General features: G+C 45.3%; 1 protein-coding gene and 1 pseudogene across 5 annotated transcripts in view; one reads left to right on the top strand and one right to left on the bottom strand.

The window, feature by feature from the left end:
- RAMP2 (receptor activity modifying protein 2) overlaps positions 1–26,727 on the bottom strand; it is a 79,304-nt gene that overhangs the window by 2,565 nt on the left and 50,012 nt on the right. For 3 of the 5 annotated variants that reach the window (XM_063960041.1, XM_063960044.1, XM_063960043.1), the window contains 3 exons: positions 20,009–20,077; positions 15,072–15,110; positions 5,441–5,531 (listed from right to left, as the gene is read on the bottom strand). In XM_063960041.1, coding sequence (XP_063816111.1) covers positions 5,441–5,531; positions 15,072–15,110; positions 20,009–20,077 — 199 coding nt within the window. Of the gene's footprint in view, positions 1–5,440; positions 5,532–15,071; positions 15,111–20,008; positions 20,078–23,067; positions 23,145–23,565; positions 23,623–25,802; positions 25,958–26,727 lie in introns of those variants that run through there. The other 2 variants (XM_063960042.1, XM_063960045.1) reach the window with 2 other exon arrangements.
- Positions 2,765–2,883, top strand: LOC134897568 (5S ribosomal RNA; annotated as a pseudogene).

Raw genomic sequence — 26,727 nt, 5'->3', positions numbered from 1 at the left:
CCGACGTTTTTTCATCGCTGGAGGGATCATAGTGTGATTGACAGGAAGTGGGTGTTTCTGGGCGGAAACTGACCATTTTCTGGGAGTGTGCTAAAAAACGCAGGCGTGCCACGTAAAAACGCAGGAGTGGCTGGAGAAACGGGGGAGTGGCTGGCCGAACGCAGGGCGTGTTTGTGACGTCAAACCAGGAACTAAACGGACTGAGGTAGGAGTAAGTCTGGAGCTACTCAGAAACTGCTGCAAATTATTTAGTAGCAGTTCTGCTAATCTTTCGTTCACAATTCTGCTAAGCTAAGATACACTCCCAGAGGGCGGCGGCCTAGCGTGTGCAATGCTGCTGAAAGCAGCTAGCGAGCGAACAACTCGGAATGACCACCATAGTGCAGATGTACTAAGCCTTGGAAAGTGATAAAACGATGAACTTTGGAGCCTTTCTCCCAACTTAATTATGCATATATCCTTAGACTTCTATTAAACACACTAATTTTCCCTCCCCCCTCCCCCTGTTTATACACACCTATATCACTTCAAACAATCTGGTACAACCATTAACCTATGATACATTCCTCACACTTATAACGGTCCTTTGTTTGCACGTTTTTCACCTCACATTTTATTGGTTGTTTCACTTTGTTTCACAGTTGCATTAACCTCTTTTGGGTTCAGTTTATTCCCATCTCCATATCTGACACTACACAATTTCACCCTTTCATTTTTATTGCTTTCCATAATCATATTTATATAATTATATCATCCATGTTAGCACTTTTTTGCACATATTCACTGATTTCATTACACTCATTACAGTAATTTCAATCTTTTTCACTTATATAAACTACATGCCAGATCACATATTTATTCACCCTTAAACCAAAATTCTATCACTGCCACATGGAATGAGGGCATTTAATCAGGCAGGGTGTGCACAAAGTCATCCATATATTAGTGGCATCATGGACCATGTAATTTTTATTATCACATGGTATCACTATTATTAATTTCTCTATATTCCTACTATTTTTATCTCCTCTCACTGTTTTACACTTTCACCCCCCTTTTCTTTATGTTTGGTCATGTATTTACTCATTTATTTATTAACACTCCTCAGTATCATAGGCAATTATTATAAAAACAAAAAAATTGTCGTTTTTTTGCTTATAATCCGGACATCCTAATTACTGGCACTTTCCTTTATCATTATTTTCCTTTTTGCTCTTGGTAATTTATTAAATACACATCCTTAATCGGCAATCATGTGATTATGTTATAATCTAGGCATGATGGTGTTCATGTCTGTTGTACCATGTAATTTATACATATATACAATCGGATTATTATTATAGGATATCACTAATTTACATAACAAATTCCTTCTATTAATTTGAACTATCTCCCTTTATTATGTTCATATCTCTGCTCCCTTTAAATGAAATAGTGACATCATTTTATCATGTAGATCACTTTAAGCTGTCAGTTTCATTCAATGGAGCTCATGTTTCTCTGGCGTCAGGCACAGCATTATCAATTATATGACTCTGCTGTGTCATTTTAGCTGCAAGAGCCATGATTGGTGGCATCCCCTAATATATTCTAACCCACGGCGCTACATGCTCACGTTACCCGTGAACAAGCCTGCTGCGAAACGTACGTTGGGTACGTGATTAGGGTCACGGAGAGCGCTCTCACGTGACCGGCCTCAGACCAGCGGCAGAGGAGAGGAGATCGGGCGAGACGCCCAGTCTGCATACCGCACGGACTCAAGTGGTTCAGCGGCACTTGACAGGACAGGGAGGCGCACAGTAGAATAAGTATCCCTCCCCCCTTCCCTGTCTAGATTGTCCTTACCCTCTAGCGATACAGCCAATGTTTAATTGGGCTATTATGATGCTGGTTGTGAGTGGCAAGTATATGAAAACCATTCACCGTAGGTGCTTTGTATGATTAACTGCATTATTACCCATGGTATTCAGCCGCAACTCTGGCTATTAAATGATTCAGGCTCTCTGGCATGCTTTAAAATGTACAAATTGAGAACATACCTACAGTATATTGCAGGGCATTTGAAGTTGCAGCGCTGTGTGTTTTTTTCCTAAATTTGCACCTGGCTTCTTAGTATCAGTCTATGCAAAATTTATGGCAACAATTGTATCTGATGTACTGGCTGCCAGTATTTGACTGTTTGCTATTGCAGCAAGTATTCTTTTTCCCGCCCCCCCCCCTTTCTTTTGATATATACCAAAAAGGTGGCTACAATTGTATCTGGGACATTGGATGTTATTATAAAAACACACTCAATTATTCATCTTTTTGTTATTGTAGCTAGTCTTCTTTGTTTCTTCCTCTGACACAAACTAACACCACACCTGACATTGAGCATGGACAATATCTTTATTAATGTTGATGTATCAGAAAGTATTATCCAACCAATGCTTTTTTGACAGGTAGATCCAGTCTGCAATAACAGACATCTCTTTTTTGGATTTTGTGTTTGTTTGTCACACATGCCTTAAATTGTAATAGGCTATTTTCCTTGTTTTGCCTCATGCTACGCACAGGAAAAACAGAGGCTTGCTGTCACTAACCGTTATTGACCATATGATTTAACCTCCGCATACCCATGTGTTTGGGCTGCCAATTGGTGCAATGACGGTCAACTAAATATCCTTAACGAGTTAGATAAATGCATTTAATAAAACTGGCACAATAATAAACATCCTTCATTTTGTTACATAACAGCTGCACTCGCTGCTCTTTTCCATACGCAACCTACTACCATACCACACTGGATATGCCCAACCCCGTCTGATCTTGGAGGCAATACAGTGTTGGGCCTAGTCAGTACTTCAGTGGGAGACCACTTAGGAATATCAGGTGTTGTAGGTTACTGATGGAACTCAATTGGTGATTGCGCTGACTCCACGGGAGGATGGGCATATGCTTGCCAGACACCAAATTACCACAGTAGTAATCCATCAATAGGTTCGCAGACTTAGCTTTATGTGTGGCTTATAAAGTTTAGAGCCATTCAATCATTATTTGCTTATTTTTTATTTTTTCTTGCAATTTCAATTGGTGTACCCAGTTTTTATATATTTTATATATATATATATATATATATATATATATATACATATATATATACACATATATTTACACTATTAAAAGTTACGTTTTAATTATCTCATTGTTACATCACTACTCATACATACATCAATAATTTCAAGCTACTCTCCGGGAGTGAGTGCTCCCAACCAAGGTCACTTTTTTCTAGCTTTCTCTTCCTATCTTTAAATACGTTTAGACCTTTGGGAGCACCGCTGACAATCACCATTTTTTCTACCCATAGATATTTATTCTTTCTGGCAGAAGGTGATTAATTTTAGACTACTGTCTAACCCGTCAGTTTTTCTCAGAGACAACATTTTATTTATTATTATTCACTATAATCCACTTAATACTGTGCGGCATTCCCAACCCAATCTTTCTCAAAGTGATAAAGTGGAGAGAGATAAACTACCAACCAATCAGCTTCTAACTGTCATTTTCCAAACACAGTCTGTACCGTGGCAGTTGGGAGCTGATTGTCTGGTACTTTCTCTCTCTCCACTTTATCACTTTTCAAGGCTTAGTACATCTTTCCCATAATGTGATACCTGCCGAGCCTAGTCAGCATGATGTGGTTAACTTACCTAGAGGAACTGGCAAACAAAAGATGTGTAGTGTTGTACTTTGATGTACTGTAGATGGTGTCATATGCAAGGCATTATACCAGTGTTTTCCTAACAGTCCTGGTTTTAGTGATATCCAGGCATGAACACAGGTGACTTAATTAGTACCTCAGTTATTTTTATTTAACCAACTGTGCTGAAGCCTGGATATCACTAAAACCTGCACTGTTGGTGTTCCTTGAGGACCGCGGTTGGGAATGCCTGCATTATACAATGCAAGGCATCCTACACATCAGGGGTGTCACTTACCTTGAGAACACCTGGAAAAGGGGGTGGGACTTCCGTAAGTGGGCGTGGCTTCACGGGAGGGGGTGGGCTTCACGTTCCGACCCCGTTTTCCATCACTTAGGGGGTTCGGGAGGTGCGGTCTGCCTCCTGCAGAGTGCTGTTTGGCAGTGGTGACTCCTACATAGTGACAGGAGCCGAGTGCTGCACATAATGTAACAGTGCAGCACTCGGCTCCTGTCACTGAGCAGGAGCCGGCATTTTGGTGTCACCCCTCGGCGGGTGACACCCGGTTGTGGGCGCCCCCCCCCCCCCCTTCCCGCGCCCCCCTTGTGATACCTTTGCTACACATCACATCACACTACACTACAGCAGTATGCATATGCTACTATGGATGCTCAATAGTTTTTATTGCAGCTTTTGGATCCAGTAGATATGAAAAATACACTCATATACAAAATCATAGAGTAATATTATCCTACATTGTATTGTAGACGCTAGTTTATGGCAGCGTCATCATAAATGGCACGTAACATTGCACACATAAAGCTGTCAGATATAGTAGATATAGAAATGCGCCACATAACACCACAGTGCACTCTAGTGAAAAGACTAAAAGAATACTGCACTACCCTGTACTGTAGATTCTGGCATATAAATGCATTAGGAGCAAAAATGCATCATATACTGATACATAACATTACATTGCAGTATTTCAGATTTTTTTTCTTCAATAAACCTGTCTGTTTAAAAAAACACCCCCCCAAAAAAATTTAGTAAAATACCCCCAAGTCGGTTTTCACATGCCAACTGAAGAACACAAAATGGACCAAAACAGTGGGGGTCATTCAGAGTTGATTGCTCACTGCCGATTTTCACAGCGCAGCGATCAGGTGAAAAAACGGCATTTATGCGTATGGGCCGCAATGCGCACGCATGACGTACGGGTACAAAGCTCTTTGTGGTTGTGCTCAGGTTCTAGCAAAGTTTTCCTTCGCACTGACGGCTGCAAGAAGATTGACAGGAATAGGGCGTTTCTGGGTGTCAACTGACCGTTTTCAAGGAGTGTTTGCAAAAACGCAGGCGTGTCTGAAAAAACGCAGGCGTGGCTGGGCATTCGCTGGGCGCCGGGCGGGTGTATGATGTCAAATCCGGACACGAATAGGCTGAAGTGATCGCAAGCGCTGAGTAGGTTCAGAGCTACTCAGAAACTGCACAAACTGTTTTTGCAGAGCTCAGCTGCACATGCATTCGCACTTCTGCTAAGCTAAAATACACTCCCAGTGGACGGCAGCATAGCGTTTGCACAGCTGCTAAAAACTGCTAGCGAGCGATCAACTCGGAATGACCCCCAGTGTGCATCCTAGTTTTTGTGCACTTTCTACTATACATTGTCACGTTAGTGCACAGGAGCAATCCACTCCCCTAGTGGATATAGAGATACCTGCAACCTAATGAATTTTATTGGATTGGAGGTAAATAATTACCTGATAACATGGTCCAATTCGCATAAATGCTCAGGTTTAATTTTGGACATTGAGTCATAAAAAATGTAAATGCATCGTTCATTATAATGATCTACAGAAAGAAACACAGAAACAGAAAAACAAAGTTAAACAGAGATATTCTATGATTGACCATTTCCTGAGCAGAAGTTTGCTGTACCTTCTTGACAGATGTCACAATGTTAAATATATATACAAGTGCTGCGCTTGAAGTGAGCTAGGTTAATTGGTACTTAGTGAAAAAATAAGTATATAAATAGGTGTCTGCTCCAATCAATCAACAGCTCACACGGAACTTGCTGATAAACAAATTTAATAATACACACAAGATAAATAAAAAGACAATTGTAAAAACAAATGTTTAAAACTAGCTCAAGCACACTGATACATTTGCTGAATGGATCACTGAAATAAAAAGTTTGTAAATAGTGTCACTTCAATGTTGCCACAATAGACCTGATTGTGGTCTCTTTGTATCAATTGGAACTGATAAATGACAGTTAGTACAGCCTGTTGGAGAATGAATGTAAGAAACTCTTGTACCTCTAAGCTACTGGCGTCCCAGTGCAGAGGAGAAGCCGCTGATTATAATTACCCGTCCTGCGGGAAATGCAATGACGCGGCACAAGAGGTACCGGAGCAGCTACCGTGCGTCCGCCGTTGGCACTAGCAAAGTGCAGATGGTAGGATCTTGGCGAGCCGGTAGTGGTGCTGCAGTGATACGCTGGGCTGGCGTTCCGGTTAAAAGTTCTCCACAGCTGATTGAGCAGGTTCAAGAAGCACCACTGCGGGTGAAAGTGACTGGCAACACTCAGTGCGTCCGTGAGCAATACGAAGGAGTGACGTCAACGCGTTTCGTCCCGTATCCCGGGACTTCCTCAAGACGATGGGGCTCACACTATGGAGGCCCGTATTTAACTCCTCAAAAGGACCCACCTCTAAATTCATTAGGGGTCCTGGTGTGCATACTTGATTGATTACTAAGATAAAATTAAATAAAACAAAAGACATGCAAGTTCCGCCTGATTGTAATGATCAAATCTAAAATTAATAATCGTGATACTATATAATAGAATTAAGAAACGATTACCGAAATTTACAAACTTTTTATTTCAGTGATCCATTCAGCAAATGTATCAGTGTGCTTGAGCTAGTTTTAAACATTTGTTTTTACAATTGTCTTTTTATTTATCTTGTGTGTATTATTAAATTTGTTTATCAGCAAGTTCCGTGTGAGCTGTTGATTGATTGGAGCAGACACCTATTTATATACTTATTTTTTCACTAAGTACCAATTAACCTAGCTCACTTCAAGCGCAGCACTTGTATATATATTTTATTTCTGTCTTTTGGGGGAAATAGCAGTCCCCCAGTGCTTGCAGCTGTTGTCCAGCTTTCTTTGAATTTATTTAATCAAGGTGCGCCAGGAGTGGGAGTGTTTACACACTCCCAAAAAACCTAGATGTCACAATGTTGTATGATAAAACACTAGCTACATACTAACTCCCATTAATTTTATACAGGTTTATTCCGTGAAAAAGAAAAAACAATACATTCTCTACTAGACATTGATTCTGAACATATCCTAATAATTAGCAATTCTAAATTACAGGCAAATGCTAACAGGTGAAAGTTATGGGCCCTACACATTTAAAGATCCGCCGCAAAGATGTCCGACTGCGGATACGGCCGACCTGGCGGCGGGGGGGGGGGGGGGGGCTCCATAGCAGCGCAGGCAAATATGGATGAGATCGTCTATATTGGCCTGCATGCACGGCCGGCGGGGCTTCAGCAATGAACAAGCGCGGGGGCGCATACCGTTCATCGCTGGTGCCCCCACACTGAAAGATGTGAATGATATCTCGTTCATAATGAACGAGATCGTTCATATCTTTCAGGAACATCGCCAAGTGTGTATGGTCTATTAGGCTTTTGCTGCCAATTTTTACATTGTCAAATGTTAAATGTACTGTGTCAATCATGTGTGGATGACATACATAGATGCCAATATCTCGTCTTCTCAATTATGGATGAGAAATAACAATTTATTATAGTGATACATTTAACAGTTGGCTAATATTAAAAGTAAAAATATTCACAAGCTTCCACTTGCGGTAGGGTGAATCACCCTCACCGATTACTGGGTTTTTTTTTGAAAGAGGAGGTTTATAACATACCCCTCCGCAAAATATTTTTTTCTAAAATATTTCTCTGTTGTATTGTGAGAAGTTTTATATTCTTTGCGTTTAACATTTTCTATACATATCGCCTACCCCGAGTTACATGTCTGGGCCTGTCCTCTGTTACTTCTTGTAATAATTGGTCTTAGCATCATTCTCTTACTTTCCAGGTCTGGGTGCTGTGTAGTATGGGTGCGTCTGTGTGAGCATAGTATGGGTGCGTCTGTGTGAGCATAGTATGGGTGCGTCTGTGTGAGCATAGTATGGGTGCGTCTGTGTGAGCATAGTATGGGTGCGTCTGTGTGAGCATAGTATGGGTGCGTCTGTGTGAGCATAGTATGGGTGCGTCTGTGTGAGCATAGTATGGGTGCGTCTGTGTGAGCATAGTATGGGTGCGTCTGTGTGAGCATAGTATGGGTGCGTCTGTGTGAGCATAGTATGGGTGCGTCTGTGTGAGCATAGTATGGGTGCGTCTGTGTGAGCATAGTATGGGTGCGTCTGTGTGAGCATAGTATGGGTGCGTCTGTGTGAGCATAGTATGGGTGCGTCTGTGTGAGCATAGTATGGGTGCGTCTGTGTGAGCATAGTATGGGTGCGTCTGTGTGAGCATAGTATGGGTGCGTCTGTGTGAGCATAGTATGGGTGCGTCTGTGCGAGCATAGTATGGGTGCGTCTGTGCGAGCATAGTATGGGTGCGTCTGTGCGAGCATAGTATGGGTGCGTCTGTGCGAGCATAGTATGGGTGCGTCTGTGCGAGCATAGTATGGTGCGTCTGTGCGAGCATAGTATGGGTGCGTCTGTGCGAGCATAGTATGGGTGCGTCTGTGCGAGCATAGTATGGGTGCGTCTGTGCGAGCATAGTATGGGTGCGTCTGTGCGAGCATAGTATGGGTGCGTCTGTGCGAGCATAGTATGGGTGCGTCTGTGCGAGCATAGTATGGGTGCGTCTGTGCGAGCATAGTATGGGTGCGTCTGTGCGAGCATAGTATGGGTGCGTCTGTGCGAGCATAGTATGGGTGCGTCTGTGCGAGCATAGTATGGGTGCGTCTGTGCGAGCATAGTATGGGTGCGTCTGTGCGAGCATAGTATGGGTGCGTCTGTGCGAGCATAGTATGGGTGCGTCTGTGCGAGCATAGTATGGGTGCGTCTGTGCGAGCATAGTATGGGTGCGTCTGTGCGAGCATAGTATGGGTGCGTCTGTGCGAGCATAGTATGGGTGCGTCTGTGCGAGCATAGTATGGGTGCGTCTGTGCGAGCATAGTATGGGTGCGTCTGTGCGAGCATAGTATGGGTGCGTCTGTGCGAGCATAGTATGGGTGCGTCTGTGCGAGCATAGTATGGGTGCGTCTGTGCGAGCATAGTATGGGTGCGTCTGTGCGAGCATAGTATGGGTGCGTCTGTGCGAGCATAGTATGGGTGCGTCTGTGCGAGCATAGTATGGGTGCGTCTGTGCGAGCATAGTATGGGTGCGTCTGTGCGAGCATAGTATGGGTGCGTCTGTGCGAGCATAGTATGGGTGCGTCTGTGCGAGCATAGTATGGGTGCGTCTGTGCGAGCATAGTATGGGTGCGTCTGTGCGAGCATAGTATGGGTGCGTCTGTGCGAGCATAGTATGGGTGCGTCTGTGCGAGCATAGTATGGGTGCGTCTGTGCGAGCATAGTATGGGTGCGTCTGTGCGAGCATAGTATGGGTGCGTCTGTGCGAGCATAGTATGGGTGCGTCTGTGCGAGCATAGTATGGGTGCGTCTGTGCGAGCATAGTATGGGTGCGTCTGTGCGAGCATAGTATGGGTGCGTCTGTGCGAGCATAGTATGGGTGCGTCTGTGCGAGCATAGTATGGGTGCGTCTGTGCGAGCATAGTATGGGTGCGTCTGTGCGAGCATAGTATGGGTGCGTCTGTGCGAGCATAGTATGGGTGCGTCTGTGCGAGCATAGTATGGGTGCGTCTGTGCGAGCATAGTATGGGTGCGTCTGTGCGAGCATAGTATGGGTGCGTCTGTGCGAGCATAGTATGGGTGCGTCTGTGCGAGCATAGTATGGGTGCGTCTGTGCGAGCATAGTATGGGTGCGTCTGTGCGAGCATAGTATGGGTGCGTCTGTGCGAGCATAGTATGGGTGCGTCTGTGCGAGCATAGTATGGGTGCGTCTGTGCGAGCATAGTATGGGTGCGTCTGTGCGAGCATAGTATGGGTGCTGTGTGAGCATAGTATGGGTGCTGTGTGAGCATAGTATGGGTGCCACTGTGTCAGTGTAGTATGGATGCTGTGTAGTATGGATGCCGCTGTGTGAGTGTAGTATGGGTGCCGCTGTGTGAGTGTAGTATGGGTGCCGCTGTGTGAGTGTAGTATGGGTGCCGCTGTGTGAGAGTAGTATGGGTGCTGTGTAATATGGGTGCTGTGTGAGTGTAGTATGGGTGCAGGGGGAGTGTAGTATCGGTGCTGTGTAGTATGGGTGCTGTGTAGTATGGGTACCGCTGTGTGAGCGTAGTATGGGTGCCGCAGTGTGAGCATAGTATGGGTGCCGCTGTGTGAGTGTAATGTGCGTCCTGCTGTGTGAGCGTAGTATGGGTGCTGTGTGAGCGTAGTATGGGTGCTGTGTGAGCGTAGTATGGGTGCTGCTGTGTGAGCATAGTATGGGTTCCGCAGTGTGAGCATAGTATGGGTGCCGCTGTGTTAGTGTAGTATGGGTGCCGCTGTGTGAGCATAATGTGTGTGCTGCTGTGTGAGCGTAGTATGGGTGCAGTTTGAGTGTAGTATGGGTGCTGTTTGACGTAGTATGGGTGCTGCTGTGTGAGCGTAGTATGGGTGCCGCTGTGTGAGCGTAGTATGGGTGCCGCTGTGTGAGCGTAGTATGGGTGCCGCTGTGTGAGCGTAGTATGGTTGCCGCTGTGTGAGCGTAGTATGGTTGCCACTGTGTGAGTGTAGTATGGGTGCCGCTGTGTGAGCGTAGTATGGGTGCCGCTGAGTGAGCGTAGTATGGGTGCCGCAGTGTGAGCGTAGTATAGGTGCAGTTTGAGCATAGTATGGGGGCTGCTGTGTGAGCGTAGTATGGGTGCTGTGCAGTGGTGCAAGTAGAAAAAATGTCTTATAGGTACTGTGTGGGTGTGGCCAAATGTCACATGGGGCATGGCCAAAGGAAATGGGGGCATAGCCAATGAAAATGGGGGAGTAATACACATATGGGGGGGAGGGGCAGATACACATACAACCCCAATAGTGCCAGATAAACGTTGTCCCTCAGTGCCAGATATACATTGCCCCACAGTGCCAGATATACATTGCCCCACAGTGCCAGATACACAAATGCCCCCAGAGTGCCAGATATACATTGCCTCACAGTGCCAGATATACATTGCCTCACAGTGCCAGATATACATTGCCTCACAGTGCCAGATATACATTGCCTCACAGTGCCAGATATACATTGCCTCACAGTGCCAGATATACATTGCCTCACAGTGCCAGATATACATTGCCTCACAGTGCCAGATATACATTGCCTCACAGTGCCAGATATACATTGCCTCACAGTGCCAGATATACATTGCCCCACAGTGCCAGATACACAAATGCCCCCAGAGTGTCAGATATACATTGCCTCACAATGCCAGATACACATTGCCCCACAGTGCCAGATATACATTGCATCACAGGGCTAGATACACATTGCCCCACAGTGCCAGATACACAAATGCCCCCAGAGTGTCAGATATACATTGCATCACAGGGCTAGATACACATTGCCCCACAGTGCCAGATACACAAATGCCCCCAGAGTGCGAGATATACATTGCCTCACAGTGCCAGATACACATTGCCCCACAGTGCCAGATACACAAATGCCCCCACTGTGTCAGATATACATTGTTCCCTAGTGCCAGATACAGAAATGCCCCCAGTGCCAGATACAGAAATGCCCCCCAGTGCCAGATACACATGTCCCCCCAGTGCCAGATATGCCCTCAGTGTCAGATATGCCCCCAGTGCCAGATACACATGTCCCCGCAGTGCCAGATATGGCCACAGTGCCAGATACACGTCCCCCCAGTGCCAGATATGTCCTCAGTGTCAGATATGCCCCCACAGTGCCAGATATGGCCACAATGCCAGATACAAATGTCCCCCCAGTGCGAGATATGCCCCCAGTGCCAGATACACACCCCCCCCAGTGCCAGATATGCCTTAGTGTCAGATATGCCCCCAGTGCTAGATACACATGTCCCCCGCAGTGCCAGATATGCCCCCAGTGCCAGATACACATGTCCCCCCAGTGCCAGATATGCCCCTAGTGCCAGATACACATGTCCCGCAGTGCCAGATACGCCCCCCAGTGCCAGATACACATGTCCCGCAGTGCCAGATATGGCCACAGTACCAGATATACATGTCCCACCAGTGCCAGATATGCCCCAGTGCCAGATACACACATCCCCCCAGTGCAAGATATGCCCCCAGTGCCAGATACACACGTCCCCCCAGTGTCAGATATGCCCTCAGTGTCAGATATGCCCCCAGTGCCAGATACACATGTCCCCCGCAGTGCCAGAAATGCTCCCAGCGCCAGATACACATGTCCCCCCAGTGCCAGATACACATGTCCCCCCAGTGCCAGATATGCCCCCAATGCCTAATACACATGTCCCCCCAGTGCCAAATATGCCCCCAGTGCCAGATACACATGCCCCACATGCCACCCCAGTGCCAGATATGCCCCCAGTGCCAGATATGATCTCAGTGTCAGATATGCCCCCAGTGCCAGATACACATGTCCCCCCAGTGCCAGATATGCCCACAGTGCCAGATACACATGTCCCCCCCAGTGCCAGATATGCCCCCAGTGCCAGGTACACACGTCCCCCCAGTGCCAGATATGCCCCCAGTGCCAGGTATACATGCACCCCTTCCCCTGCTGCTCACCGCTGCTACTGATGCTGGTGTCTTGATCGTGTGTGTGTGTGTGTGTGTGAGGGGAGAAGAGCGCAGCCTGCGCTTCTCCTGCCCTTCAGTCAGTGCGGGTGTCACTGTCTTCTTTCAATTCAGCGCCATCCGTGAGCAAGCTCTGATTGGCTCAAGGGCCGGCGCTGACTTGAAGGAAGACACTGAGGGGCAGGAGAGCGAACGCTGCGCTCTCCTCCCCTCAAGCAGCAGCGCCGGTGAGCAGCGGAGGGAGGGGCGGTGAGGAGTGTTGGCCCGTCGGCGTGGGTATGGCGTACCCACGGCTAAATTCTTAAGGGTACGCCATACCCATCCGTACCCGTCCACTTGCACCGCTGGGTGCTTCTGTGTGAGCGTAGTATGGGTGCTTCTGTGTGAGCGTAGTATGGGTGCTTCTGTGTGAGTGTAACCCTGATTTAGGGTTTAAACAACACTTATACTGAGGTAGTTATAATATGGTGACTAAAATGGAGTATAAGCATATATATTATTCATATAAAAGTTAATGGATGTTGTAATACTGTATGCATGTTTTGAGGTAAATAATACAGTTCACATATATGTAATTGTATGTACATTGATGTAAATGTAGTGGTGAATACAATGAAGGCTTATTTTATGGTTTCACAGTGTATCTAAAGGGTTAATGTCCTTGTGCTCCTAACTGTCAATCACCTAGTGGGGTGATTGCCAGTGGGCGGGGCATCACCTCAGAGTGGGTCATGTGACTACTAGAGAGGGGTGGAGAGGTGCTGTGAGTGTAGCTGAGGGAGAGACTGCATATCCCTTGGTGAGAGGACATAGTTTTTTGCTGCTCCGGCCGTCGCCCGCATTAGAGCTGAGCGGTATACATTGCGGCGGCCGGAGGGTGCTTAGTGTGTGTAGCCAGAACAGGGCTTCCTTACTGTAAAGGTGGTGACAGCAGCATTGAGACTCAGAACTGTTCATAGAACCCAAGATCAGCGCTAGTCAACTCACCCAGCAGTATTGGAAGGGCACATCTGTGACAGGGAGACAGAGAGGGTTCCTTCCTACCTATTACCGGCACAGACTCTGACAGCCACAACAAAGAAGCCAGGACCAGCAGCAGAGGCTCCATTCTGTGTGGCTGTAAGTGTAAGGGAGGAGTCGGGGGAGCATCCTGCAGCAGCATCACTAGATGGTAGAAGTGTGAGTGCATAATCCAGCCATTTATATTACCCCTACACTAAGCACAGCAAGCCATAGGTGACTATTGTACATAGTCAATTTCATATTGGGACTAAGGACTCCAGGGCTAGGCCGCAATAATGGCTATTAAGCAGTAGTAATGGGTCACAGTAGTCAGAGTGACCTATAATTACAGTTCCATGTATGGCTTAATCATAGTGCTAAGGAGAAGGTAGAAAGCACTGGGTATATATATGTAACAGGAGGAGTGGAGTGAAACTTGAACTGTTTAACGCTTCATAAATAGTTTTAAAACTCCCCCATATATCAGCATCACATCAGTCAAAGGAGAGCCAGAGACATTGTTCCGCAGCGCTAAATAGAAAGTAACACCCTAAAGCTGCCACCTAATGTGTGTATTTATGCCCCTGAATTAGCAGAATTAGAGTCAAGGACATTAAAGGTAGCCATACTACAGTGACATTGGATGAATGTTAAAGCCTCTTAGCCACAAAGGATAAGACTATCATCCCGATTCAAGGACTAGCTTGTGGCACTTTAATACAACTGTGTTATATGTATATTCGTGAACCCGTAAGAAGGACTGACACGAAAGAGACTATTAGTTTTAAAGTTAAAGGATTTGAGCTCGCTGTGACTATGATAAGAGAAACCATCTCTTGCAGATATATTTAATATAGACTCATCCTAAGAGACAACAATAATTTGAGGCATACAGGAATCGAAAAGCTATATATGCTCTGAACTATAGAAAGCATCAGCTACTTCAAATGGACACAAGGACGCAGCATAACAAAGGTTTATCATACCAGCTTCTTAGGAGTTTAGTTTAATACTGGACAACTACAGTAACATTTTTACTGAGGAAAGGATACAGATTCCTTGGTAATCAACTGTTGATGTTACTATATATGAGCTAAATAGATACTTTCTGTTATCTGCCAAGGAGGAACTATAAGTAACCTTATAGGAGAAAGTAATCGCTACCATAAGTAGACTGAGCCAAACATCTTTCTCTTTAACTGAAGGGAGAACTGATAGTTGATACTAAAACATAGTGTCAGACATTCTGTATTAACTGCTGTTATTTTTAGGAAGTTTATGGGCCCTTATAGTGCACTATCATATTAAGAGTACCCGGGTCACTCTAACACCTAAGGGTGTGTTGAAAAGAAAAAGGATTTGTTGTATTGCATGCAGGTACTGTGTATAGGCCTAATTGACCGGGGGTTAGCATGGATTAATGACTTAAAGGGGAATGTGTAATTGATGAAATGTTAATGTATACTTAATCCATTTGGTACTGGTCATTAAAGTGTTATACTTGCCATGTGTGTCTGGTCCGTCTGGAAGTTGATCTGAAGATCCTGGAAGAAAGAGACAGGTATATTAGATAATATATCTATGATATAAGGGAATCATCCCCTAAGGATAGAGATCAGGCTTACTCAAGCAAGCCTTAACGGTAGTTAAATACTACACATAGCTTGAGTGGAGGCACAGCTATTAGGTAACCATCCCTTAATAGAATACATAGACAGCTCTCGTTCAAATGTATTGAGGGTAGGGTTACATGAGCGTAGTATGGGTGCAGTTTGAGTGCAGTATGGGTGCTGTGTGATGTAGTATGGGTGCTGCTGTGTGAGCGTAGTATGGGTGCTGCTGTGTGAGCGTAGTATGGGTGCTGTTTGAGCATAGTATGGGTGGTGCTGTGTGAGGGGAGCTGAGACGGTGGGTGGATGAATGTGCTAATGGGTGTTGGGAGGAGGGATTGATAATGAATTGGGGAGAGATGGGGTAATGGATGCACAGGGATGGGGTGCTTCAGTAATGGGTTCTTGGACAGGGATATGTTTGCGGTTGTTGTGTATGAGAAATTGGTTAATCGGTGCCACCACCAAGTAAATACCATGCCACCTTTAAGACACCACCTGATACCCCATGTCACCTCTAAGACACCACATGATACTCCATGGGGGTCATTCCAAGTTGATCACTTGCTAGCTACTTTTTGCAGGCGTACAAACGCATAGTCGCTGCCCACAGGTGAGTGTATTTTCGCTTTGCAAGTGTGCGATCGCCTTTGCAGCTGAGCTCTGCAAAAACATTTTGTGCAGTTTCTGAGTAGGTCTGGACTTACTCAGCCCTTGCGATCACTTCAGTCTTTTTGGTCCCGGAATTGATGTCAGACACCCGGCCTGCAAATGCTTGGTCACGCCTGCGTTTTTCCAACCACTCCCAGAAAATGGTCAGTTGACACCCACAAATGCCTTCTTCCTGTCAATCTCCTTGCGATCGGCTGTGCGAATGGATTCTTCATTAAATCCATTGCCCAGCAACGATCCGCTTTGTACCCGTACAATGTGCCTGCGCACTGCGGTGCATGCGCAGTAGTGACCTGATTGCTGCGCTGCAAAAAACGACAGCGAGCAATCAATCCCCCATGTCACCTCTAATACACCACATGATACCCCATGTCACCACCAAGACACCACATTTCACCACATGACACCACATTTCACCACATGACACCACATGACACCACATGACACCACATTTCACCACATTTCATCACATGACACCACATTTCACCACATGACACCACATATCCCCACATGTCACCACCAAGACACCACATTTCACCAGCTGGAACGGATAATTGCATTTGTGCTGCTTGAATACCCAATACATAAGGTGTTTTTATGCATGTCCTGTAAGATTTTATGTAAGCCCATTTTTTCTAAATTAAATTTGTTATTTGAATATTTTTATTTTTTATTGTGTATGTGACTATTCATCAACAAGCGCTGCTATATTTATTGTATGTATGTCTTTTCTGGTATTTAGGGACTAACTATCCCTGTAATAGCAGCAGCTCCATTTATCATAGCAGGTCTTGACTTAAAGCGCCGTTTCATATATATACTACGGTACAGGGCCGTAACTACGTGTGTGCCAAGTGGGCTTGGCACACAGCGCAGTTGCCCTGAGGGCGCACGGCCAGCGGCATGTAATGAGTCAAATTGACTCATTACATGCCGCCTCTGCTGTGTGCGCCGCCGCGCTGTGAAGGGAGAAGAGAGCACAGAGCAGCGCCGGGCAGCGGACAAGGAGGAGGAGGGAGGGGGACTGGAGCCGCAGCAGCGCTATTTCATTGGTAGTAAGCGCCGCTGCAGCAGCCCCCTCTCCTTCCATATTGGCCTGCCCGGCGCTGCTGTGGATGCTGGGATGCGGTTCCTTCATCCCAGCATCCACAGCAGCGCCGGGCAGCCAATATGGAAGGAGAGGGGGCTGCTGCAGCGGCGCTTACTACCAATGAAATAGCGCTGCTGCGGCTCCAGTCCCCCTCCCTCCTCCTCCTTGTCCGATGCCTGCACAGAGGTAGCTGCATGAGGAGCCTGACTGCCAGCGGGGAGATGGTAAGTATCTCTCTCTCTCTCACACACACACACACACACACACACACACACACACACACACACACACACACACACACACACACACACACACACACACACACACACACACACACACTCTGCCATAATGTGTAAAAAGGGGGACGCTGTCTGCCGCAATGTGTAAAAAGGGGGACGCTGTCTGCCGCAATGTGTAAAAAGGGGGACGCTGTCTGCCGCAATGTGTAAAAAGGGGGACGCTGTCTGCCGCAATGTGTAAAAAGGGGGACGCTGTCTGCTGTAATGTGTAAAAGGGGCTCTACCTGGTGTAGTGGCGCTACTGTGCAGCGTAATTTGAATAATGGAGACTACTGTGCACCATAGTATGAATTGCTATTATGTTGTGGCCACGCCCCTTCCCTATAAAGCCACGCCCCTATATATTTTTCATGCGCCTACGCCGCGCACTGCCCCTGTCTTACATGGGGGGGCGCCAATGTAATTTCTTGCACATAGCACTAAAATACCTAGTTACGGCACTGCTACGGTATATAGGGGGTCATTCAGAGTTGATCGCTAGCTGCTGATTTTCGCAGCGCTACGGTCAGGTGAAAAATATAATATATGCTCATGCGTATGCCCCGCAATGTGCACGCGCAACGTACGGGTACAAAGCTCTTTGTTGTTTTGCACAGGTTCTAGCGAAGTTTTCAGTCACACTGACGGCAACAAGAAGATTGACAGAAAGGGGGCATTACTGGGTGTCAACTGACCGTTTTCAGGTAGTGTTTGCAAAAGCGCAGGCGTGTCTGAAAAAACGCAGGCGTGGCTGGGCGTACGCTGGGCAGGTGTATGACGTCAAATCCGGACATGATTAGGCTGAAGTGATCGCAAGCGCTGAGTAGGTTCAGAGCTATTCTGAAACTGCACAAACTGTTTTTGTAGAGCTCGGCTGCACAGGTGTTCGCACTTCTGCTAAGCTAAAATACACTCCCCAGTGGGCGGCGGCATAGCGCTTGCATGGCTGCTAAACTAACTAGCGAGCGATCAATTCGGAATGACCCCCATTATCTTGTTTGAGCTGCGGTTTAGTATGCTGCTCATGTATTCCTATGGGTGCTTGTACTTAGACGCACGCATGCACCTTAGTCGTGGGCACACTTGATTGACGCAAATATGCCAAGCTGCAAAATTTAAGTGTGTAGGGGGCAGGGCAATTGAAGGAAGGCTCTTGATACAACCCATCATGCAGGCCACACCCCCACACCACTGGTCATGGCCCCCACATCACTAGTCACATCCCCTGTGGCAGCACACAATAGGCCTTTTATGAATTTCAGCTCCAGGCCCATGTGAACCTTAATCTGGCACTGTCTGTGACGTCAGTCTTCGTGACGTCACCACGCACGCCAGCGCCTCTAGCAATGCTGGCAGGGAGAAGTGGAAGGAGACTGTATTCTGTAGTGCTGCCGCTGCATTACAATAGGGAGGACCTGTAATGCAGTGCGCAGTTCATTGAACTTGTAGTCTCCTGCTGGCTGCTGCGGTCACTCCCTGGCTGGCTGTCAGTCGTTTCAGCTCCCAGTTTGGAAAGTTTGATAAAGTTAGTATTTCCATAAAAATACACTGTCACTTAAACATATATATTATTTTCTCTGAAGTAAATGTGGATTGTATTGAAATTAGTACCATTTGTATGTAGCAAACAGATGGTTCATTTCAATATAATCCAGTATTATTTCAGAAAAACAAAAAATTTTTAGTTTGTTTTTTACCTCAATGAGGGGAATACAAAAACAGATGTGTCCTAGAACGTTGCCTGCGATGCATATGCATCACAGACTGTTTATCCCAGCAGAGCGTACCGTAGTACGCTCCCACTAATCAGACAGAAACAGAACGCCTCAAATGCGGACACAGGCAGCGGTAGAGCGATGCTCTCACTGCCCAGAGCAGTTAGGGGGAGCTGGTGCTGGGGAATAATCAGGGGTAGTGGGAAGCAGTGCTCCCTATAAGTTTTGCAATAATGTTTGGGCCGCTAGCGTGTGCCTGTGTACGCACGCATCCTTGACTGTTGGCATATCTATGGATTTTGGGCCTAATTCAGCATCCATAGTAGTTTTGCTAAAAGTAGCAAAACTACAACTGCTTTTTCTGTAGCATGCCGGGGGGCCGCCAAGCACAGGGTAAGGCCGCCCCAGATGCCGGGTCCCCCCCCCACCCCCACTGATATGCGAGCGAATTGCTATACAGAGATGCGCTCGCAGTTTAAGGGTAGCCCTCTGCCTCCGCAGCGTAGCTGTGAAGGCAGTCGCCGGGCCGCCACCTTTTGGGTCGCAGCGGCTGCGCGTACCATCATGCAGCCGCAGCGGCACGCCCCACAAATGGTCTATAAATGTCTGCGTTGTCCGAACCACACCCCTCAAATGAGGTGTCGACGCCCCATCACCACCCCCCGGCAGGATTCCGTGTGGTGTGATACGGGAGGAGGTCCATGGTGGGGTGTGGCACCATGAGATACCACACCGGGTGACCCCAACCCTAGTGACGCCTCTGTTACCACCTCCCATAGTGTACTGTACAATCAATACATGTACATACTGTGATAACCACCTATAACACTTTGAACATTATAATATTAAGAATAAAGTACATGCATCTTTGTACGTGCAAGAGGTGGGATGGGGGCATAGTATGCAGCATTGGGTAGCTCAGGATTATGTGTAACATAAGGGGGAATACAAACAAATGATTTAATATTACATTCCGATTAAGTGGAAAGGCACTATTGATAATGATTGCTTATATTACTAACCTATATCATATGTATAATGCAGTAACAAAATTATTAGCACATTTGCTAGGCTCACCTTTCATAATTGGGGAGGACGTGGCTGTAGGCTGTGTGGAGTTCTGCAGTGCTGTCATTGAGCTGGAAGCTGTTGGAACAATCTTTGATTAAAATATGTAATCATACAGTTTATACAAACAGTAAATCCAAACGAACTCAGCCAACCAAGCATTCTCAAACAGGCTCGCTTGGCTTGGCCATGCTGTGGCTGGATCTCTGCAAAATTGCAACATTTATGTATATACACATCAACAGCTGAACGATCTGACCACTCAAAGCTCAGGTCATATGACAAGAGGGTACAGTTACCGCAGTCAAAGTTGCTAGCATACACAATCAGATGCATGCATCATCTGATTGGATTACCAGCCATTCCAGTCAGCGTGTGAATCAATCAAACACCAGGGGCGCGATGCAGTCTGATTTAGCAGGACGTGTGGGATCTTGGCCGATCTCTGAGGTTTTTTTAAAAGGGCAGTCATTTACAAGGCATGGTTTTACAAAAGCGCCCGAGATCTGCTGGCATCCTGCACGTCCGGCAATCTCGGACTCCATTACACCCAGCCCTATGTGTCATTTTGAATTAATTCATGTATATTCTGAAATAACCTAACTGGCAGTCAAAATGATGGTGGATATATGCAACTTAATCTTAAATTCAGTCCTTATCTACAAACAAAATATAAAATGTTTACATCAAGCACTAAGGGGTATATCCATTTAGCTGCGTTAACCCGATGTAAGAGTTAACGTGACAAGTTTTGGATTAAGTTAGTCTGCATTAGCTGCGTTCATTTTCATTGCAATTTAATGCAGCCTTTTTCTTGCAGCACCAGAGCGGGTGCAAAGTTGGGGAAAATCCCAATTTTAAGGTAAAGATTTTGGGACTTCAGAATCCTTGGAACACCCCCTTAATGATTAATTAGAAAATTAGAAGTTTTTATTTATCTTAATTTGGGTAATAATTAATGACATGTTATTTTGGGGTGATATTCTGCTAAAAGATGTGGGACAAGCATATGGGGGTAATGTATGGATGGGGCAGGTGTTTGTAATATTGCAGGTGGGTGTTACAGGTGTGTTATAATAACCAGTTTTGATAAGTGCCTAAAAATGAAATGAGCCGCAAATCTTTTACAGGCATTGTTATGCACGCTTACATTTAAATAGAACATTTATTTGCTGAAAAACACCTGCCTTTTATCATATTTTCCACTGTTGCTGAAACTTTTTAAGAGCCCCATACATTTTGCTTTTGCCCAGTAATACACATTTATACTATTATCCAATATTTATTTTCAGTTTTTTAAGTTATAGGCTGATTTAACTATTTTTCCCTCTAATTAACACCGCCATTAATAGCCAAAATTACTGCGCAAGCATTTTTCTTTTCAATTGAATGGCACGTGAATCGAGAGTGCTCTTTAGCCTCCTGAATCAGAAATTGGGCGCATTAAGGGGGTCATTCCGAGTTGATCGCTCGCTAGCTACTTTTTGCAGTGCTGCGATCAGCTAGTCGTCGCCTATAGGAGTGTATGTTAGCTTTGCAAGTGTGCGAACGCTTGTGCAGCCGAGCGGTACAAAAATGTTTTGTGCAGTTTCTGAGTTGCACAGAACTTACTCAGCCGCTGTGATCACTTCAGCCTGTTCGTGTCCAGAATTGACGTCAGACACCCGCCCTGCAAACGCATGGACACGCCTTCATTTTTCCAAACGGTCAGTTAACACCCACAAACGCCTACTTCCTATCAATCTCCTTGCGATCGGCTGTGCAAATGGAGTCTTCATTAAATCCATCGCTCAGCAACGATCCGCTTTGTACCCGTAAGAAGCGCATGTGCATTGCAGTGCATACGCATGCGCAGTTTTGACCTGATCGCACCGCAGTCAAAAAACTTAGCGTGCGATCAGGTTGGAATGACCCCCTAAGTGCATTCATTTCTGCAAGAAAAATCTTGCGAACAATTAGTTATGCCCCCAAGCTTAATTAACATTTACGAATTTAATAAAAAGGGTTTACTATATAGTATGGAGGGGTGCTCTTAATGATTCATTTAAAGGTGTTAAATAACCAGAATGTTTGGCATTACTTCAGAGAGTCCGTCGTATATAGGGGGTAATTCCAAGTTGATCGCAGCAGGATTTTTGTTAGCAATTGGGCAAAACCATGTGCACTGCAGGGGAGGCAGATATAACATGTGCAGAGAAAGTTAGATTTGGGTGGGGTGTGTTCAATCTGCAATCTAATTTGCAGTGTAAAAATAAAGCAGCCAGTATTTACCCTGCACAGAAATAAAATAACCCACCCAAATCTAACTCTCTCTGCACATGTTATATCTGCCTCCCCTGGAGTGCACATGGTTTTGCCCAATTGCTATCAAAATTCCTGCTGCGATCAACTTGGAATTACCCCATACTTGCCTACCTGACCCTCTCCATGAGGGAGAAAATGCTCTGTTCCTGGACTTTCCTGGTAATGTATGATTGCCATCACCTGTGGTGAAACACCTTTCTTATCAATTACCTAGCTCACCACAGGTGATGGCAATCATACATTACCAGGAAAGTCCAGGAACAGAGCATTTTCTCCCTCATGGAGAGGGTCAAGTAGGCAAGTATGAATTACCCCCATAGTGTAGTTGGTACTCTCATAAGAGATAAGGGCAGTGTTTATATCATACTTGCCTACCTGACCCTCTCCATGAGGGAGAAAATGCTCTGTTCCTGGACTTTCCTGGTAATGTATGATTGCCATCACCTGTGGTGAGCTAGTTAATTGATAAGAAAGGTGTTTCACCACAGGTGATGGCAATCATACATTACCAGGAAAGTCCAGAAACAGAGCATTTTCTCCCTCATGGAGAGGGTCAGGTAGGCAAGTATGGTTTATACTGTATTTAGGATGTTTACAGATAGAAAAAAAAAGGGGGGGGGGAATCACTAAGGTGGGAGATGGAATGTAAGGGAGGTAGGGAACAATCATACTGCCCAGGAAAATATGATAAGGGGAACTAGGTGCAATAAAGGGGGGCGGGGGGGGGGGGAACAAATCAAGTAACTTAAACAGTTAATTCATACCTCCCAACATGACCCTCTCCAGGAGGGACAGAGTGCTCTGCTTCTGTACTTTTCCCTTTCTCTATGATTGCTGGCACCTGTGTTGAACAGGTTGATGGATAAGAAAGGTGTTTCAGCACAGGTGAGGTCAATCACAAATTAAGAGGGAAGTCCAGGAGCAGAGCATTCTGCCCCTCCTGGAGAGGGTCATGTTGGGAGGTATGGTTAATTACTAGATGAACACGTGACTGGGAATCCTTGAGTGAATATTGCTATACTTGTAACAGAAGTGCAGCTAGACCTTGATTGCTGACAGAACAAAGAGGCAGAAGGGTTTGAAATTCTAAAGGAATGAAGGAAAAGGACGGAAGTGACATGGGGCAAACTGAGTGGGTGCAGAGTGAGGGACATGCACAGCATGCATGGGAAAGAGAAGGGAAAGAATCAGTTATTGCCAGGTCACCGATCCCAGGGAAACCTGCAGTGCTGTCTGTCAGCAGATTCGATTGTAATACTCACCCAGTGCAGACCCTCCAACATGACCCGCCCCACTAGGTACAAAATGCTCTGTTCCTGGACTTCCCTCTTAATTTATGATTTCCATCACCTGTGTTGAACTAGTTAAATGATAAGAAAGCTGTTTCTTCACAGGTGATGGCAATAATAAATTAAGAGTGAAGTGCACAAACAGAGCATTTTGTACCTAGTGGGGCGGGTCATGTTGGAGGGTCTGCCAGTGTAGATGTAGTAGGACTTGAATTGCAGGGTACAGATCACAGACCTTTGCAATCAGGCATATGCTGACCGATATAGCCTCAAAGGACAACTTGTGGAATACTCAGTGATATGCTATATGGCAGGTGGTCACCACAATCTATCTCTCACCAAGAATATTATGTTTTAGGAGGCAGGTAGGGGGGAATGCAGTCAATTTACCGACAATCAAAATCCTGACGGTCAAAATACCGACAGCAATTGACCGACGGTCAAAATCCCTACAGGATCAAAATACCGACATGTAAAATGTCGACAGGTCAAAATGTCGACATGAGTTTTTCATGATTTTTTCATTGAAACCGACTTGGTCATACTTTACCATCCCAGTGGACCTGGCGGGGGAATATAATAGTGTGCCCGAAGCATGGCGAGCGCAGCGGTACACTTACATGGTGTTCATGTCGACCTATGTCGACATACACAAAAAACCAATGTAAAACTCATGTCGGCATTTTGACCTGTCGACATTTTACATGTCGGTATTTTGACCTTGTCTGTATTTTAAATGTCGGTATTTTGTCCATGTCAGGATTTTGACCTTGTTGGATTTTGACCGTCGGTCAATTGCTGTCGGGAATTCATACCGATCCCGGTAGGGGAAGATGCAGTCGTGTAATGGGGATGGGAAGTCTAGTGGAAACGGCCAGTTCAGCTGAGTACACAGGTAAACTGAATGTGCAAACTCCCACAGAAATTAAGGTGCTTGCAGTCTCTGAAGGATCATTCTAAATATACTACAAAGATTTATTTAAAAAGAGTGATACCCATGTTACCCGTAATTTATGTGAGAAACCAGCAATGATAAGCCCAATAAAACGGTGCTCATATCAATAACACACAAACAGTTAATTAAACTTCTACCATTGAACCAACACTCTTTCATGAGGCAGTGAAAAGTGTGGAAAAGTGAGCCAGTGGAAAAGTTGCCCATGGCAACATTTATAAAAAGCATTCTATAAATTATTTGAAGGAGCTCATGGGCAACTTCTCCACTGGCTCACTTCCCTACACTTTTCACTGCTTCATTAAGAGACCCCAGAGTTTTTTGTTGTTGGTACAAGACTTATGACTTAAGCCTCCTTCACATTTGACGATTTGCCGCCAAGGTGCCCGGCAGCCGATCCGGCGGCTGGGATGACGTGGGGGTGGTGGTGGGGATTTTCTTTACTCCCTGACGTCACCTGGCCCCATAGCCCTGCATGCTAATATGGACGATATTGTCCACATTAGCTTGCAGGCATAAATGACCCGGCACTAACGAAGAATGAATGCGGGGCCACACATCGTTCATCATTGGTGCCTACACACTGAGAGATATAAACAATTTCTCATTCATTGCTGAACGAGATTGTTCATATTGACTGCACACATTGGCATTAGGTCATGGTCAAACAATCAAAAACTGCAAACTACCGTTATCTACTATTACTTATTTTATTCAAAATATGTCAGAAAGGTATCTGTTCATTTAATGATATTACAAGCAGGAAGTGGCTGTGTATGAAGGAAACTAATTCCCCCCACTATCACATTATCTCAAATATTTATTCATTCATTCATTCATTGTTAAATAGCACACACATATTCTGCAGCTCTTCACAGAGTATATTTCAGTTATTCACATCAGTCCCTGCGCCAATGGAGCTTACAATCCATATTCCCTATCACTTGGACACACATACACACTAGGTGTATTTTTTGTTGTTGTTAGAAGCCAATTATCCTGCAGTACCAGCGGTTTTTGGATTGTGGGAGAAAACTGGAGCACCCAGAAGAGCCCCACACAAGCAGGGGAGAACATACAGACTCCACACATATGTTTTGTGGTAAATGCTAGGCATATACCGATGCATGTTTTTGACAATTCTTTTTATAAAACCAACTTTTATTTTAGGTACAGTGGTTCTTTAAATCTGCAGTAGTCACTTTAGATCAGAAGACAGAACAGTAGGGTTAATGTTTATAGTATGTTTTCCTACCCTCGTGATCAGCAGTTCCATAACTCCTTGGACCTATTTGTAAAGTAATACTTCAACACATTTCCCTTGTACCTCCCAGCCTTCATTTTTACAGCATGACCTTGTTTTGACACCTCTTTTACCGAGCGAGCTCCGCTTCCTTCCTGCACTGTGCTGAGTCCATTAATGCATGTGAACGTTCCTGTCACCGCCCCATGTTTTATCCCTGCAAGCTGGGTTTATTAAGATAATTCTGCTTTTCCTCTCTTTAACTTCCTCCACCTCTAACAATCCTCATCTCTTTACATTTGCAATTACACAATACATTTTTCACAAAGGACCCCAAGCTTAAATTTTCCATAAGTGTGCCAAGCACCAAGATTTCTTGCAGGCGCTCCCCTCCTCCTTACTTTGGCAAGAGAGCAAAGGAAGGTCGAACCCACAAGGGTATGACCAAGTCAGCCAATACACTGCAGAGACCTCTGGAGTTCAGCATATGAAAAGCATTAGTAGTAGTACCTTTAACAGAATATAGACAGTGGTCTGTAACATAACACATACAATCAAGGTGTTTTGTATTATCTGTTTTCCTAGCGCAATATAGGAATGAGTTACAAGCTAGAACAGATGATAGAACAATAATATGCAGTTTATCATGCTCTGTCTACTTTTTTTTTAATACAGCAGAGAAATGTATGGCAGATGACAAACAACAAACACATTTAGATCTAATTCCACAATAATGAACATACATAAAATACATTTTATTTATTTTTGTTTTTGCCCTCCTTTACTGAATGATTCCACCTCTGATTTCTCTGTGACAGGGGGGACCCACTCTGAAATCAGGGTTCCAAAAAGGAGGACCCAAACAGTGACACACTTCGCTGAAACAAATGGAAATGTTCTGTTTAGTCAGTTTCTTATTATAATTGATTTGCAAGTC

Source organism: Pseudophryne corroboree, chromosome 3 (assembly GCF_028390025.1).
Source record: "Pseudophryne corroboree isolate aPseCor3 chromosome 3, aPseCor3.hap2, whole genome shotgun sequence".
Classification (NCBI taxonomy): domain Eukaryota; kingdom Metazoa; phylum Chordata; class Amphibia; order Anura; family Myobatrachidae; genus Pseudophryne; species Pseudophryne corroboree.
This window is presented reverse-complemented; position numbering and strand designations above follow the sequence as displayed.